Here is a 13,661-nt window from a genome sequence, read left to right as displayed (position 1 = left end):
AAAGTTCCACTGAATCAATATATCCATATGAACAACACATTCTGATCCATTTGTAGCACAACCATCTCACAGCTTTGTGACAGCACCACTTCAGTGTGAGTTGTCACATCCCATCTGCATCCCATGTGGGAATTGTGCCTAAGGATTTGTGTTTCTGTTTATGCACCTAAAGACAATTTTTATGATATCTAAGCAAGCATTACAATTTAAGATGATGCAAAACAATGTGGAAAAGATAGGGATGTAGTTAGCTGCTTTATCATTTTCACAAATGTATGCTCAGAATTTGCATCTCCTGATGCTGCCAAATATTTTGCGACCTTGAGGACACAGGAGTAGATGACATGTGACTAGGTACAACAATTCCTGATCTATTTTTATTGCCAAAATACTGTGATGGCAATTCTGCTGAGGCATCCAGCAGGTAAACCAATCCAAAACATCTAGAATATGCTTTAGGTCAAAATCAGGGGAAAGTTGGGTCACTACATTATCAGGCTATTTGAGTGTTGGGGTGCAAATGATTTGCAATACTGCAACCAAGGAAGTTTTAAGTTCAAACCATGTACTTTGCTGCACTATTCCCCTACATGTTGAACTCGCACTGTCAAGCAGATCTGATGTGGCAACAGGACGATGAGTATTTGGAACTGACAAGAAACAAGCTGTGGACAGCAAAGCCAAGAACACAGCTGCAGCATACTATCCTGCAATCATATGGTTACATTCATAAGACTTCATTCTGTGTATTTTAATTTTGTAATGCCTCTAATGGTATGACTCTGGGTACCCTAATATGAAAAACAATCAATCATTATAGTAAACTGTTTGTTACATTAAATTTGTTGTCACAACTGCTCACTAGAATATGCAGGATACACAGATGAGGGTTGGGGGTGGGGTGGAGATGATGGTGGGTGGGCGTGGGAGGGGGGAGGGAGAAAAATTTCTATTTGATTTTCTGAAGCCTTATCTTGTCTGCAAAAATGTATACAAAACATCACTTTATATGAAACATACAATATACTGTTTCATACTCATATTTTTTCCACTAAGGAGCACAATTATACAATATGAAATATCATTAGTCAATCACTACACAAACGACAAGGTTTTCTAATCATCTTGATCAAATTTCACTCCTATTATGTGTCTCAGTTTGTCTTCTAATTCAGCCAGAAGTAAACTCTCTGCATGAGTCATTTTGGGACTCTCCAACAACCCTGAAACATAATATATCAGAATAAAATGGTTAACTTATGTGGATTTGGAGACCTGAAATATAATGTAACATTCACATACTAAAATGCAAGTAATTAGCAAAAGACAATTTTATAGAAGAACTGAACAGCAAGAGGTGTGTGAAGAATGGGGAGACGTTTTTGACATATGTATTTTAGTTTTCAGGACAGAGGTGATGGGTAGCCTCCTCTTCCAACCTTTTATAGAGGATTGTGGGAAGGAGGTTCCACTTTAACATGTACATATTACTATTTAACATTAAAAAACAACAATCTAAGAACTACACCTTACTCATTGTTGTTGTTGTTGTTGTTATTATTGTCATTGTCTTCAGTCTAGAGACTGGTTTGATGCAGCTATCTGTGCTACTCTATCTGTGCAAGCTGCTTCATCTCCAAGTAACTACTGCAACCTACATCCTTCTGAATCTGCTCAGTGTATTCAAGCCTTGGTCTCCCTCTACGATTTTCACCCTCCGCACTTCCCTCCAATACTAAACTGATGATCCCTTGATGCCTTAGAACATGTCCTACCAACCGATCCCTTCTTCTAGTCAAGCAGTCCCACAAATTCCTCTTCTGCCCAATTCTATTCAGTACCTCCTCATTAGTTACATGATCTACCCATCCAATCTTCAGCATTCTCCTGTAGCACCACATTTCAAAAGCTTCTATTCTCTTCTTGTCTAAACTATTTATTGTCCACATTTCATTTCCGTACATGGCTACACTCCATACAAATACTTTCAGAAAAGTCTTGCTGACACTTAAATGTATACTTGATATAAACAAATTTCTCTTCATCAGAAATGCTTTCCTTGCCATTGCCAGTCTACATTTTATATCCTCTCTACTTCGACCATCGTCAGTTATTTTGCTCCCCGAACAGCAAAACTCATCTACTACTTTAAATGTCTCATTTCCTAATCTAATTCCCTAGCATCACCTGATTTAATTTGACTACATTCCATTATCCTCGTTTTGCTTTTATTGATGTTCATCTTATATCCTCCTTTCAAGACACTGACCATTCCATTCAACTGCTCTTACACGTCCTTTGCTCTCTCTGACAATGATCGTGTCATTGGCAGACCTCAAAGTTTTTATTTCTTCTCCGTGGATTTTAATTCCTACTCCAAATTTTTCTTCTGTTTTCTTTAATGGCTGCTCAATACACAGATTGAATAACATCAGAGATAGGCTACAACCTTGTCTCACTCCCTTCTCAGCCCCTCAACTCTTGTAACTGCCATCTGGTTTCTGTACACCTTACTCATTACTATTTAAAACTGGAAGATCATCTCCTCTCACCCCGCTGCATCTGACACCACCTCACTCACAGCAGTATCTGTAGGGCAGTGTATTTGAGGAAATGCACGTGTTTTATGTCACTTAGTTCCAAAGGAAAATATTGTCAGAATGCTTGGCTACATTTTCAGACTTGTTTAAATGACTAAGTTACTTATCAGTTCAACTGTATGGTGAAAGAATACTGTTACTCATTGCAGTTTTTGTATTCCACCAATAACTTTCCATATTACATTGAAATTACAAATGTTTCATAATAAATGCTAGCTATTGCAAAACTCCCTATGTACAGTAAGGACATATCCTCATGGCATGAAGTTCATTAGTAATTCTCATGTGTAAATAGCATTTCTTACAGACTGTCAGATATGAATATTTTTTAAAATATTAAAAACTAATATGTCTAACCATTTTTTGTCACTTAGCATGTACATACCTACAAGTGCTAAGAGAGAGCAAATATTTACAACTATATACTCCCAATAAGTTGTTTAGAGTGATATTCTGAGATGATATCTCAAATTGGATAAAATTTGTGTGCAATGACTTCACTTTTCTACCCAAACTGTCAGCCAGTCCATTCCCTATGACACCCACATGACTTGGGACCCAGATAATAATTGAGCAAGGAGTATGACTAAGGTTATGGAGGAAGTCATGGACAGCAGATATCACAGGATGACAGGAGTAACATCGGTCAATAGAGATTGCTCATTGAGTCACTACATACTAAACTGTGGTTGAGGGAGGTCTCTTGAATAAAACGTATGGCTCTGTTAATGGCTATCATCAGCTCCGCCATAAAAACACTACACATTCCTGGCAACAAATGTTCTTCACCAGTGGAAGATGTAAAAGCATTTCTTGTTCTAGCTACAATTTTAGAGTTGTCAGTGTAAGTAACAGTTGCACCCTGACAGTCCTGAAGAAATGAGAGGAATAAACACTAGCAGGTCATAAAGGTAACTTCAACTTTAGGTACTCTAAATAGATAGGCCATTATTTGTGGCCTGGGTACTAATCACCCTAATTTGTGGCCTTGGTACTAATCACTGACTGACTTGGGGGGGGGGGGGGGCGAGGAGGGACACTGGAAGCATATCCTAAAGGGGCTATGAGGAGGGCCTTGAGGCACTTTCCAACTAGTAATACCATCCAAGGGTAAGTTGTAGGGGGTCAATAGCCCTTGCCTGCAAAAAGAATTTCATAAATTGGATGATCAGAAAAGTGTGGAATGGTGACTAAATAAGTGAGCAAGAGATGGTACCATCTGAACTGAGAAGGGAAGATCCCTGCTTTGGCAAGGAGACTGCCTACAGGACAAGGGCAGGACTAGTCCAGAATTTTATTCAACAATGATGGACTAGGTCCAATAATATCAAAGACAAATGGTCCACAGAGCAATAAATTAGGCAACTATAATCCAAAGGAGATGAGACCAGAGCACAGTAAATATGGAGGAGAGTAACATGGTATCCAACCTAAGAGATGTGAGCAAGAAAGCAGAGAGACTTGAATTTTCACATGCAACTGGTCTTTAGTTGATGAACATGGGCCAGCCACATCAGCTTTTTTTTTTTTTTACGAAAGAAGGTTCTCAGAAATCAGGAGTGTGCAACAACATCCAAGCACTGGATATGCAAGTACAAGTTTGGGTCAGAATAGAGTATGGGAAGATGACAGAACGCATGACTCACTTTTTCATCAGAGATAATCTGAAGCCAAGGGAAAAGGCCTGAATGAAGGCTTTTTGGATGGCCCCCGGAGCTGGCATTTAGCCAAGGCTCCAGATTAGGAACTATATCAAATGCAAATGTCATCCACATATAGCACCAGGTTGACCACTGACCCAATGGACGCCACTAACCCATTGATGGCAATGAGGATGAGTAACACTGGGCAAGGAGCCCTGTGGGATGCTGTTCTCTTGGACTCATGGGGAACTGAATGATGTACCAACAAAAAACAGGAGGGAGCCTCATGTGGTGTCTTCTGCCTTATGTAAGTCAAAACAGAGGGCAATGAGTTGTTGGCATTTAGAAAAACACAGCCAGCTTGCTATTTCAAACATAAGCAGATTGTCAACTGTGGATCTTCTCTACCATAAACTACAATGTTATGGAGACTAACAGCTCTACGATTTGTGAACCCAGTATAATGGTTGGGTATCATCCTCTGACTGTTTGAAAAGAACGGTTGGGAAGTTAAGTGGTCAGTAGCTGTTGAGTTAACACTCAGGTTTTGGATCAGCTAATTATTAATTAAATCATAGCTTGGGGCAGTATTGTGTGAATAGTCAAGAGCCTGAAGCACTTTCCAGTCAGTGAAAGGTTCATTACATAGCTCAGTGTGACACAGGGTAGAGGATAGTAAGATGACTTCAACTTGTCTTATGCATTTGAAAGGTAGTTCGGTAAGAAGACAATGCCAACACTGTCACAAGGTGGATCAGAAGGTGTTCAACAAGGATCAAAACATCAGTAGAAATATCACCATGATTGAAGAGACCTAGACAGTTGTTGATCTTCAGCAGCCGAAAAGACTACACAGTTTAGTCCACACCTGGGATGGAGAGATACAAAGAGATATATTCTTAAGTATGAGACATTGTGCTGCCAGTATTCCTTCTTACTGTGTTTAATTTGAGAGATACTTAGTGTGGAGCCACTTAAAAGTGATGAGAATGGCCTGTGAAGGATGCTGGAGGGGCCTCCAATGGTCCTGAATATTGCAACGTCTTTGGTCCACCATGGCATTTCAGTGATGCAGGTGATAACGTCGGACATGTCTCCCATAATCTCGCTGATGTAATCTGACAGGTATGCAATTACCAGTTTGGCCTTCGAAGAGCCTGACATGATAACTGGTCTGTCGGGTGATGACAATGAAATTACAGGATCACCAGCAACATGGTCACTGTCATGAAAATTGTTGTATGGAAACTGCTGTAGTAAAGCCAAGAGATTGGGCAAAGAGATCATAAGAGTGATAGCTGAAAAGGTGCCATGGGTGGTACTGAAGTGGATAGGAGTACCATCACTAAGGGGACAAATAAAGATCAGAAAGAAGCTGGACAATCAGAAGGCCTCTACAAGACAATGAGGTACTTCCCCCACACGGGGTAGTGTCTACTGAATTTTTCAAGTATTAGAAAAGGTAAGCACCCTGGATAGGGGTAAATAAACATTACAATTGGTGATCATTAAGGCCATTTACACTCTCACTGCTATTCCTTCTGATGTGGTACAGAGGAGAGTCCACTCACTGACAACACGTGTGTGTACCAATGTACAGACCTCTCCAGAGGCTCTTTCAGTGCCAGTATGGTTCTGACAGAATGCAAGGTAACCTCCAAGAGGTGGGGAATGCTCAATGAAATGTGGTTCTTGGAGACCTACAGGTATCACAGAACAGGAGTAAATTAGTGTTGTAGTTCTGGCAGGTGGCAGTAATGTCCACTGCATCCCCAATGAATTATCACATTATGGGTGTCCTCGTTACGTGTGATGGGCTCAAAAGGATAGGTCACACACCAGGATCACTGTATGTAACCAATGGAGGTGGAAGAACAATGAACATTGATTCAGAGGCTGGTGGAGTAAGGAGGATCTGGAGCCTCCGGGGTCACTGGGGTAGCCTTCTCCTGAGAGTTGTTCTCTCTCTCTTTCACTACTTTTGGTGAATGGAGTCTTGTGAGACCTTATTTTGTGTGGCTGTAGGAACCAAAGAGGAGTGAGCAACCATGAGACCCACAGTCCATGCCACCTTCAGCCACTGGAAAATGATGCTTCTCCAACCAGATGCTGGCAGTCGAGGTTCCTACAGATGGTGCTGGATGAACCATGAGAGGGGAGAGCCTATTGTTCCCAGGGTGTAATTTAATTGTGTGACTACTGAAAGTCCATGTTGAAGAAATAGATATGTTAGGTACTGTCAACAACCTGGCCACAGTAGTGGCAAAAGTCAGTATCATTGAGACAGGATAGAATCACGTTTTTCTGAGCTTCAAACCAAGAGGGACAATCAAGACCTCCAGTTCTCAGAGTTTGCATTCTTTAATTAGGGTAGTATACTTTGGGGATGGTGATAATTTCCACAACTGTCTGCATACAGATAGCAGTGCACAAGGTAAGTTTTCATGAAGTGGCCAACCACAGTCTTTACCAATTGGGTTGTATGTACAACAGGAAGACATAAAACTTCAAGAGTTGGGATTTGAAGCATCACATCAGGGATGGGAAATACAGCTTCACATCACAGCTGTAAACATGATTTGGATCTTATGATGAAGCAAATCTCCCTCAAAACTGAGAACGAATGCTCTAAGTGTCAACCTTGTTGTATGGCAGGTCTCAACATGCTAAACAGATTCTACATTTCAAGTGTTTTTGTGTTTCTTCATCTGTCAGTAGTGCTAAGTCCTGGTGTAAAATTATACCCATACCATTACACTCTTATGGGATGTTACAGTAACAGGTACATCAACCTTTTTGCAAGGTAGTAACATCCAAGACTGGGTAATGTTCAGTGTTTTAATTAAGCTGGAAACACTTCATTATTTACTAGGAGAAGAGAGTTCTCCAAATATGTTTTCAATATCCCTCTCAAAAATATTGGCTTAATAGAGAGAAAGGATCCTCCACATGTCTAACTGAAAACCAGGAAATGAGAGGAACAAGTTTCTGGAAGCCAGTTATTTTGCTTTCCTCCCATGATGTGACTAAGGAAGGAAATGTCCCTAAAATCATAATGATCTACACTGAAGAATTAATGTCTTCATGAGGAGATTGCCAAGAGCCTTTCAGTCACTCGCCAATAGCTTAGGTCATTTCACTGTGCCATATAATCCCCTACTCCAAACGAAGGCTTTCCCCACGGTTGCCAGAACAATGGCTTGATGGCCAATGTGTGGAGTCTTGGTGCCCCCAAATGGACAAACACCTACTCTTCAGCATGCACAGCGAGGTAAAAGTTAGGGCATGAATGGTTATGTTCCCTGCGTAGTCAGTATGCTACCATCACACGGGTACCTGATGAGGTTTCACATGGACTGGCTGCGATGCTGGTTATTTGATGACCTCGCCCATATGGCCAGCACTTCTCTATAACGTTTTGGAAACATGGAGGTCAGACACATATAGGGACCAAACATAGGTGGTATAAAGTTATGAAACAAAGTGAGAAAATCCATAATCAACATACAATGAGCAAACAGGGAATCTGTCCTAGAGAAAAAGTCTTAGAAAATATATAAATGATTAATGGAAAATCTCATATAAAGATGTGAAACAAATACTAACAAAGAGATAGAGGGGCTGGCCAGTACTTACCTCAGCTCAGTACAGCCGATAGATACACAAAACAGAACAGAAAATTTACGTTCCTAGCTTTCGGAACTTTGTTCCTTCGTCAGGGAGGAGAGAGGGGAAAGAAAGGGAAGAAGGGAAAGTGGATTCAGTTACTCACAACCCAGGTTATGAAGCAACAGGGAAAGGTAAACAGGGAGGGTAGCAAGGATGGAGGCATGGTTGTCAGAGAGAAGCCAAAGATATTCTACTGTAAGTACTGTGCCAGCTTCAAACCAAAGAGGATGCATACAGAAGTAAATAGGTATATAGTATAAAGATAAACAGAACTATGTAGGATGAAAAGATGCATGAATGGCTAAAGAGGAAGGGGAAAGAGAAGACTGAAGAGTAAATGGGAGTGAGGTTGGTTAATGTAGGTTCAGTCCAGGGGGATGGCGGGATGAAAGGATGTGTTGGAGTGCAAGTTCCCATCTCCGCAGTTCCGAGGGACAGGTGTTGGGTGGGAGAAGAGAAATGGCACGTACGGTGTAGCAGATTCCTAGGTCCCTAGAATTATGCTGGAGGGCATGCTCTGCTACTGGGTATAGGACATCTCCCAGGTGGACAGTTCGTCTGTGTCCGTTCATGCGCTCAGCCAGTTTAGTTGTTGTCATACCGAAGCAAAAGGCTGTGCAGTGCAGGAATGTCAGCTGATAAATAACATGTATTGTTTCACATGTGGCCCTGCCTTGAAATGTGTATGTTTTACCAGTAGTGGGGCTGGAGTAAGTGGTTGTGGGGGGGGATGCATGGAGCAGGTTTTGCAGCGGGGCAGTTACAGGGGTAGGAACCACTGGGTAGAGAAGGTAGTCTGGGAATATTGTAGGGTTTGACAAGGATGTTACTTAAGGAGGTTATGGGGGGGGGGGGGGGGGACGAAAGGCAACTCTGGGTGGTGTGGGGAGAATTTTGTCAAGGGATGATCTCATTTCAGGGCTTGACTTGAAAAAGTCATATCCATGGCGAAGTAATTTGTTGATGTATTCGAGGCCAGGATAATACTGGGTGACAAGGGGGATGCTTCTGTGTGGTCTGGGGGCAGGAACATTGTTGTTGGACGGGGAGGAATGTATTGCTCGGGAGATCTGTTTGTGGACAAGGTCTGCAGGATAGTTGTGGGAGAGGAAAGCACTGGTCAGGTTATTGGTGTAATTGTTGAGGGATTCGTCACTGGAGCAGATACGTTTGCCACGAATACTTAGGCTGTAGGGAAGGGAGCATTTGATGTGGAATGGATGGCAGCTATCAAAGTGAAGGTACTGTTGTTTGTTTGTGGGTTTGATATGGACAGAGGTGTGGATGTGAGCTGCAGCAAGATGAAGGTCTACATCCAGGAAGGTGGCTTGGGTTTTGGAGAAGGACCAGGTGAAATTCAGATTCGAAAAGGAGTTGAGGTTATGGAGGAAATTAAGGAGTGTTTCTTCACCATGAGTCCAGACCACAAAGATGTCATCAATAAACCTATACCAGGCCAGGGGAAGCAGCTGTTGGGTCTTCAGGAAAGCCTCCTCCATTCGGCCCATGAAGAGGTTGGCATAGGACGGAGCCATCCTGGTTCCCATGGCCGTTCCCCTGATTTGTTTGTAGGTCTGGCCTTCGAAAGTGAAGTAATTATGGGTGAGGATGAAGTTGGTAATTGTGATAAGGAACGAGGTTTTTGGAAGATCTTCAGGTGGGTGTTGGGAGAGGTAGTGCTCAAGGGCAGAGAGACCATGGGTATGTGGGATGTTTGTGTAAAGGGATGTAGCATCTATGATGGCAAGAAAGGCTTCAGGTGGGAGAGGAGTGGAAATGGATTTGAGGCATTCTAGGAAGTGGTTTGTGTCTTTGATGTAGGATGGGAGTCTGCAGGTGATAGGTTGGAGGTGTTGGTCTACCAAAGCTGAGATACGTTCTATTGGGGCTTTGAAGCCTGCTACAATGGGACGGCACACTCAAAACAAGCCTGTACTGCTTGTAAAAAAGGAAAACTATTACTGTTTGTAAACTGGATATGTTGGTTTCTGTAACCTTTTCTATAATTTTTGATGAGTTATTTTGTTATGACTTGTGAATTGTTATTGGCCATTTTGAGACTCTCCTGATAAGTTCTACCATATAACACCACTTTTATGTTCCCAGAATTAACATTTTCCCACCATTCACAACTTTTTTTATCAGTCCCATCAAATTTACTATGCCCACAATGTTAATTTGCACTCAATTTTGCATCAACATATTTATCATTTTCCTGTGATTTATGCATTACGAAAAAATGTTTGTGGAGAAAAAATGACACTGGCATGATGTTGGCCATCCAATAGTGTTTACAAATATTACGTGATTAAATTTCTTGACACCACAGCACTCTACTCGGCAGATATGAACCGGTAAACATGTAAAAGTTGGAACAATTCGTGCCTTGTCTCCCGCAGCTGCCAAGTTCTACTTGGCGTAGCACATAATGGAAGTAACCAGGTTCATTCGAATGAAGATATCATGACCAATCACAATCATTTCCAAACTATCTCTACTGTGCAAATGCAGTTTTGTGATTGTTGTGATCATCATGACACCATTGTCGAACCATATTTAGTGTGTTTCGGTGTAAGGCCACTTGGAGCGCTAGTTGACACCATCATTCACTTTGCGATGCTAAAATGTTTTTAGTTTAAACACAGCATGGGTTACGTATTTTATTCATGCTGAGCAAAATGTGTTTCAAGAATTTATTCGCTGCAGCCTACAGCCAGCTGTTTCCCCTTCTTTAGTCCTGCCCTCTCCCAATTAATGTCCCCAAGATGCTTTCAGTGTGTGCCACTTCCCACTTGCCACTACAACTCTACTACTTGCCAACCATCCCTCCCACATTCCTAATTGACAAACTAGCCTCCCTCTGAGACGCTAGTCTCTCACTAACAGTCCCTCTCCCTCTCTCCACCCCACTCTACATTACGCCCACCACAACCAACCCACCTACCATGAAACAGCACTGGCACTGTCAGTCTATCTGGCACCATGTAGGGACACAGGTGTGTGTGTGTGTGTGTGTGAGAGAGAGAGAGAGAGAGAGAGAGAGAGAGAGAGAGAGAGAGAGGATTCAGGTGTGTATTTGTGTACTCTAGCAAGTTTTCCTGCTTTTGTGTGTGCCTATCTGCAGCACATTTTTAATAAGTTTGTTTAGCTGAAATATCTCTATTCCTGGGAGAACATCAGATTTGCAGTTTTGATTTTTCAGTATTTCTGAGCACTGAATCATTGATCACTAAAGTCATTTTTGATATCTTGTATGTCTGCTTTTTAAAGTTAGATTGTTTCCTTGTATTTGATGGCAGTCCATTTATTTTTCATTGTTTCTTCCACACACACACACACACACACACACACACACACACACACACACACACACACACACACACAAACTTTTTTTTCCTCTCCTCAGTTTCTTATTTTCTTTTTTTAAGAACTTTTCTTTTAAGTGGTTCATTATCATTATTTAGTACGCAAACTTTCATTTTCTGTGTTTATAGTTTTTAGAGATCATGAACACTGTCACAACATGTGTACAATGAATCATAATCTATGAATTTCAGGTTTACTGACTTCACAGGGGACACTGAGAAAATGTTACCCCATACCACCACCCATTGCACGCTCACCTATCCAGTGTACACATGAAGAAATAATAAAATTAAAGAGATTAGAGCCACTGCAATAGTGTACAGGCTATTGTTATTCCTCTCCCAAGGATATTTGCCAAATTCCTTCAACATCTATTTTCTATTTACACAAAGTCTGATAATTCTTTTTTCAATTTTGAGGACCTGATCAGTTATTTCATTTTTATTTTGGAGCAGCCTCACAAGCTGATGCTGCTTTTGAGATAGTTACCATTTTCTATTGTTGGATTTCAATATCTCTTATCAATCATTTCTTATCCCATGTTCACAAGGCGAAAATTTCTTTATTCTTTATTTTACTGATTCTATTTTTGATGTTACTGTCTTGCTTAGGCTGTGCATGATGATTTCTTCCAGGTATTTAAATTACAGCACTATGTTACTTATCTGATTTATGGAGATGTTAAGCAATCCTTTTGTTGCTTCTTGGTAAAGCAATATAATTATTATAAATGAAAAGGCACAATATTGTGTATATTCTACAGCAAGGTTGGGCAACCAGTGGCCCACGGACTGGATCCAGTCTGCGATTGGTTTCAATCTGGAAGAAATTCACAAAGCTATTCCTAATTATTAATGGACTGGGACTGCCTATGTCAATGCCGTATTTTGTTTTCCTAGTCTCTGTCTTGTTAACATTAGTAAATAGTTATTGTCCACAGTGGACATATTAAGAAACTATAATTGTTGAACCTGAAGGTAATCTATAATGAATTAGCTGCAACCAGTTGTTTTCATAGATGTTAATTTTTCCATGATCACATTTCCAGATTCCTGGGAACTCATCTTCAGTTGTCTATATTTGTTTATGTTTCATCAAGAAAGTTCCTTTACTAAAAGTGTTGAAGAATTTTGTGAGGGAATTTTTAAGGCAGCTAATGGAAAATGTCTTAAGTAAGCTACAAATGAAACAGTCTACAAGGAAACAGAACCGGTAATGAGTACAATCAGGAAGAATCGCATTTCGGGGTAATTTTCTGTTGTACACCTTTTTTGCTAAACAAAAGCGTCCTGTTGACTTAACTTTTTGTTTCAAAGACTACTGCAAAAGACTGATAATTGTGCTGTAGTGTCACATTTCATCTTGCCAACTGATGACATTTACTATGTTTCTGACTAATTCTGGATGAGTAACATCTTTTTCAATGTTGTTTATAAATATTGTAACTTCTTTGACATTTGATAGCCAGTTAATGTCTGATGATGGTGTTGCAAGCTGAAAATGGTTAACTAAATAGATTAATCTTGTAGAATTGGCATGGGCGACCTTTGGTGATCTACAGGCTTGTTTCATATACTTAGTTAAGCTTGCAGGCCAACTATGCACATGTAGCAATAGCAGTGCTCCTAGTGCATAAAGGTAAAACTTTGGCATGTGCGATTTTAGTTTTATGGGGGTAACGCACTGATATGAATGACACCCTTTCATGATATGCCATGCCAACAAGTTATGCCTTAGAACAGACTTTTTGAGTACATGCATTTTACGTTCACTTGATCTTCAGGTGTTCACATTAATTAACAAGTCATGTACAATGTATATTTATATAATAGAGGGAAACATTCCACGCAGGAAAAATATATCTATAAACAAAGATGATGTGACTTACCATACGAAAGCGCTGGCAGGTCGATAGACACACAAACAAACACAATCATACACACAAAATTCTAGCTTTCGCAACCAACGGTTGCTTCATCAGGAAAGAGGGAAGGAGAGGGAAAGACGAAAGGATGTGGGTTTTAAGGGAGAGGGTAAGGAGTCATTCCAATCCCGGGAGCGGAAAGACTTACCTTAGGGGGAAAAAAGGACAGGTATACACTCGCACACACACCCATATCTAACCACACATACACAGACACAAGCAGACATTTGTAAAGGCAACGAGATTCGGCAGAGATGTCAGTCGAGGCAGAAGTACAGGGGCAAAGATGTTGTTGAAAGACAGGTGAGGTATGAGCGGCGGCAACTTGAAATTAGCGGAGGTTGAGGCCTGGCAGATAACGAGAAGAGAGGATATACTGAAGGGCAAGTTCCCATCTCCGGAGTTCTGACAGGTTGGTGTTAGTGGGAAGTATCCAGATAACCCGGACAGTGTAACACT

General features: G+C 40.9%; 1 protein-coding gene across 2 annotated transcripts in view; it reads right to left on the bottom strand.

The window, feature by feature from the left end:
- Nucleotides 1–1,024: 1,024 nt before the first annotated feature.
- The window catches only part of LOC126198481 (trans-1,2-dihydrobenzene-1,2-diol dehydrogenase-like), a 115,444-nt gene continuing 102,807 nt past the window's right edge, over nt 1,025–13,661 (bottom strand). For both annotated transcript variants that reach the window (XM_049934842.1, XM_049934841.1), the window contains exon 6: nt 1,025–1,223. In XM_049934842.1, the coding sequence (XP_049790799.1) occupies nt 1,117–1,223 (107 nt within the window). In that variant the 3' untranslated portion in view covers nt 1,025–1,116. The remainder of the gene's footprint in view (nt 1,224–13,661) is intronic.

The sequence above is a fragment of the Schistocerca nitens genome, chromosome 8, assembly GCF_023898315.1.
Source record: "Schistocerca nitens isolate TAMUIC-IGC-003100 chromosome 8, iqSchNite1.1, whole genome shotgun sequence".
NCBI lineage: Eukaryota > Metazoa > Arthropoda > Insecta > Orthoptera > Acrididae > Schistocerca > Schistocerca nitens.
The sequence above is the reverse complement of the archived record's forward strand: the minus strand, read 5'-3'. Positions and strand labels throughout refer to the sequence as shown.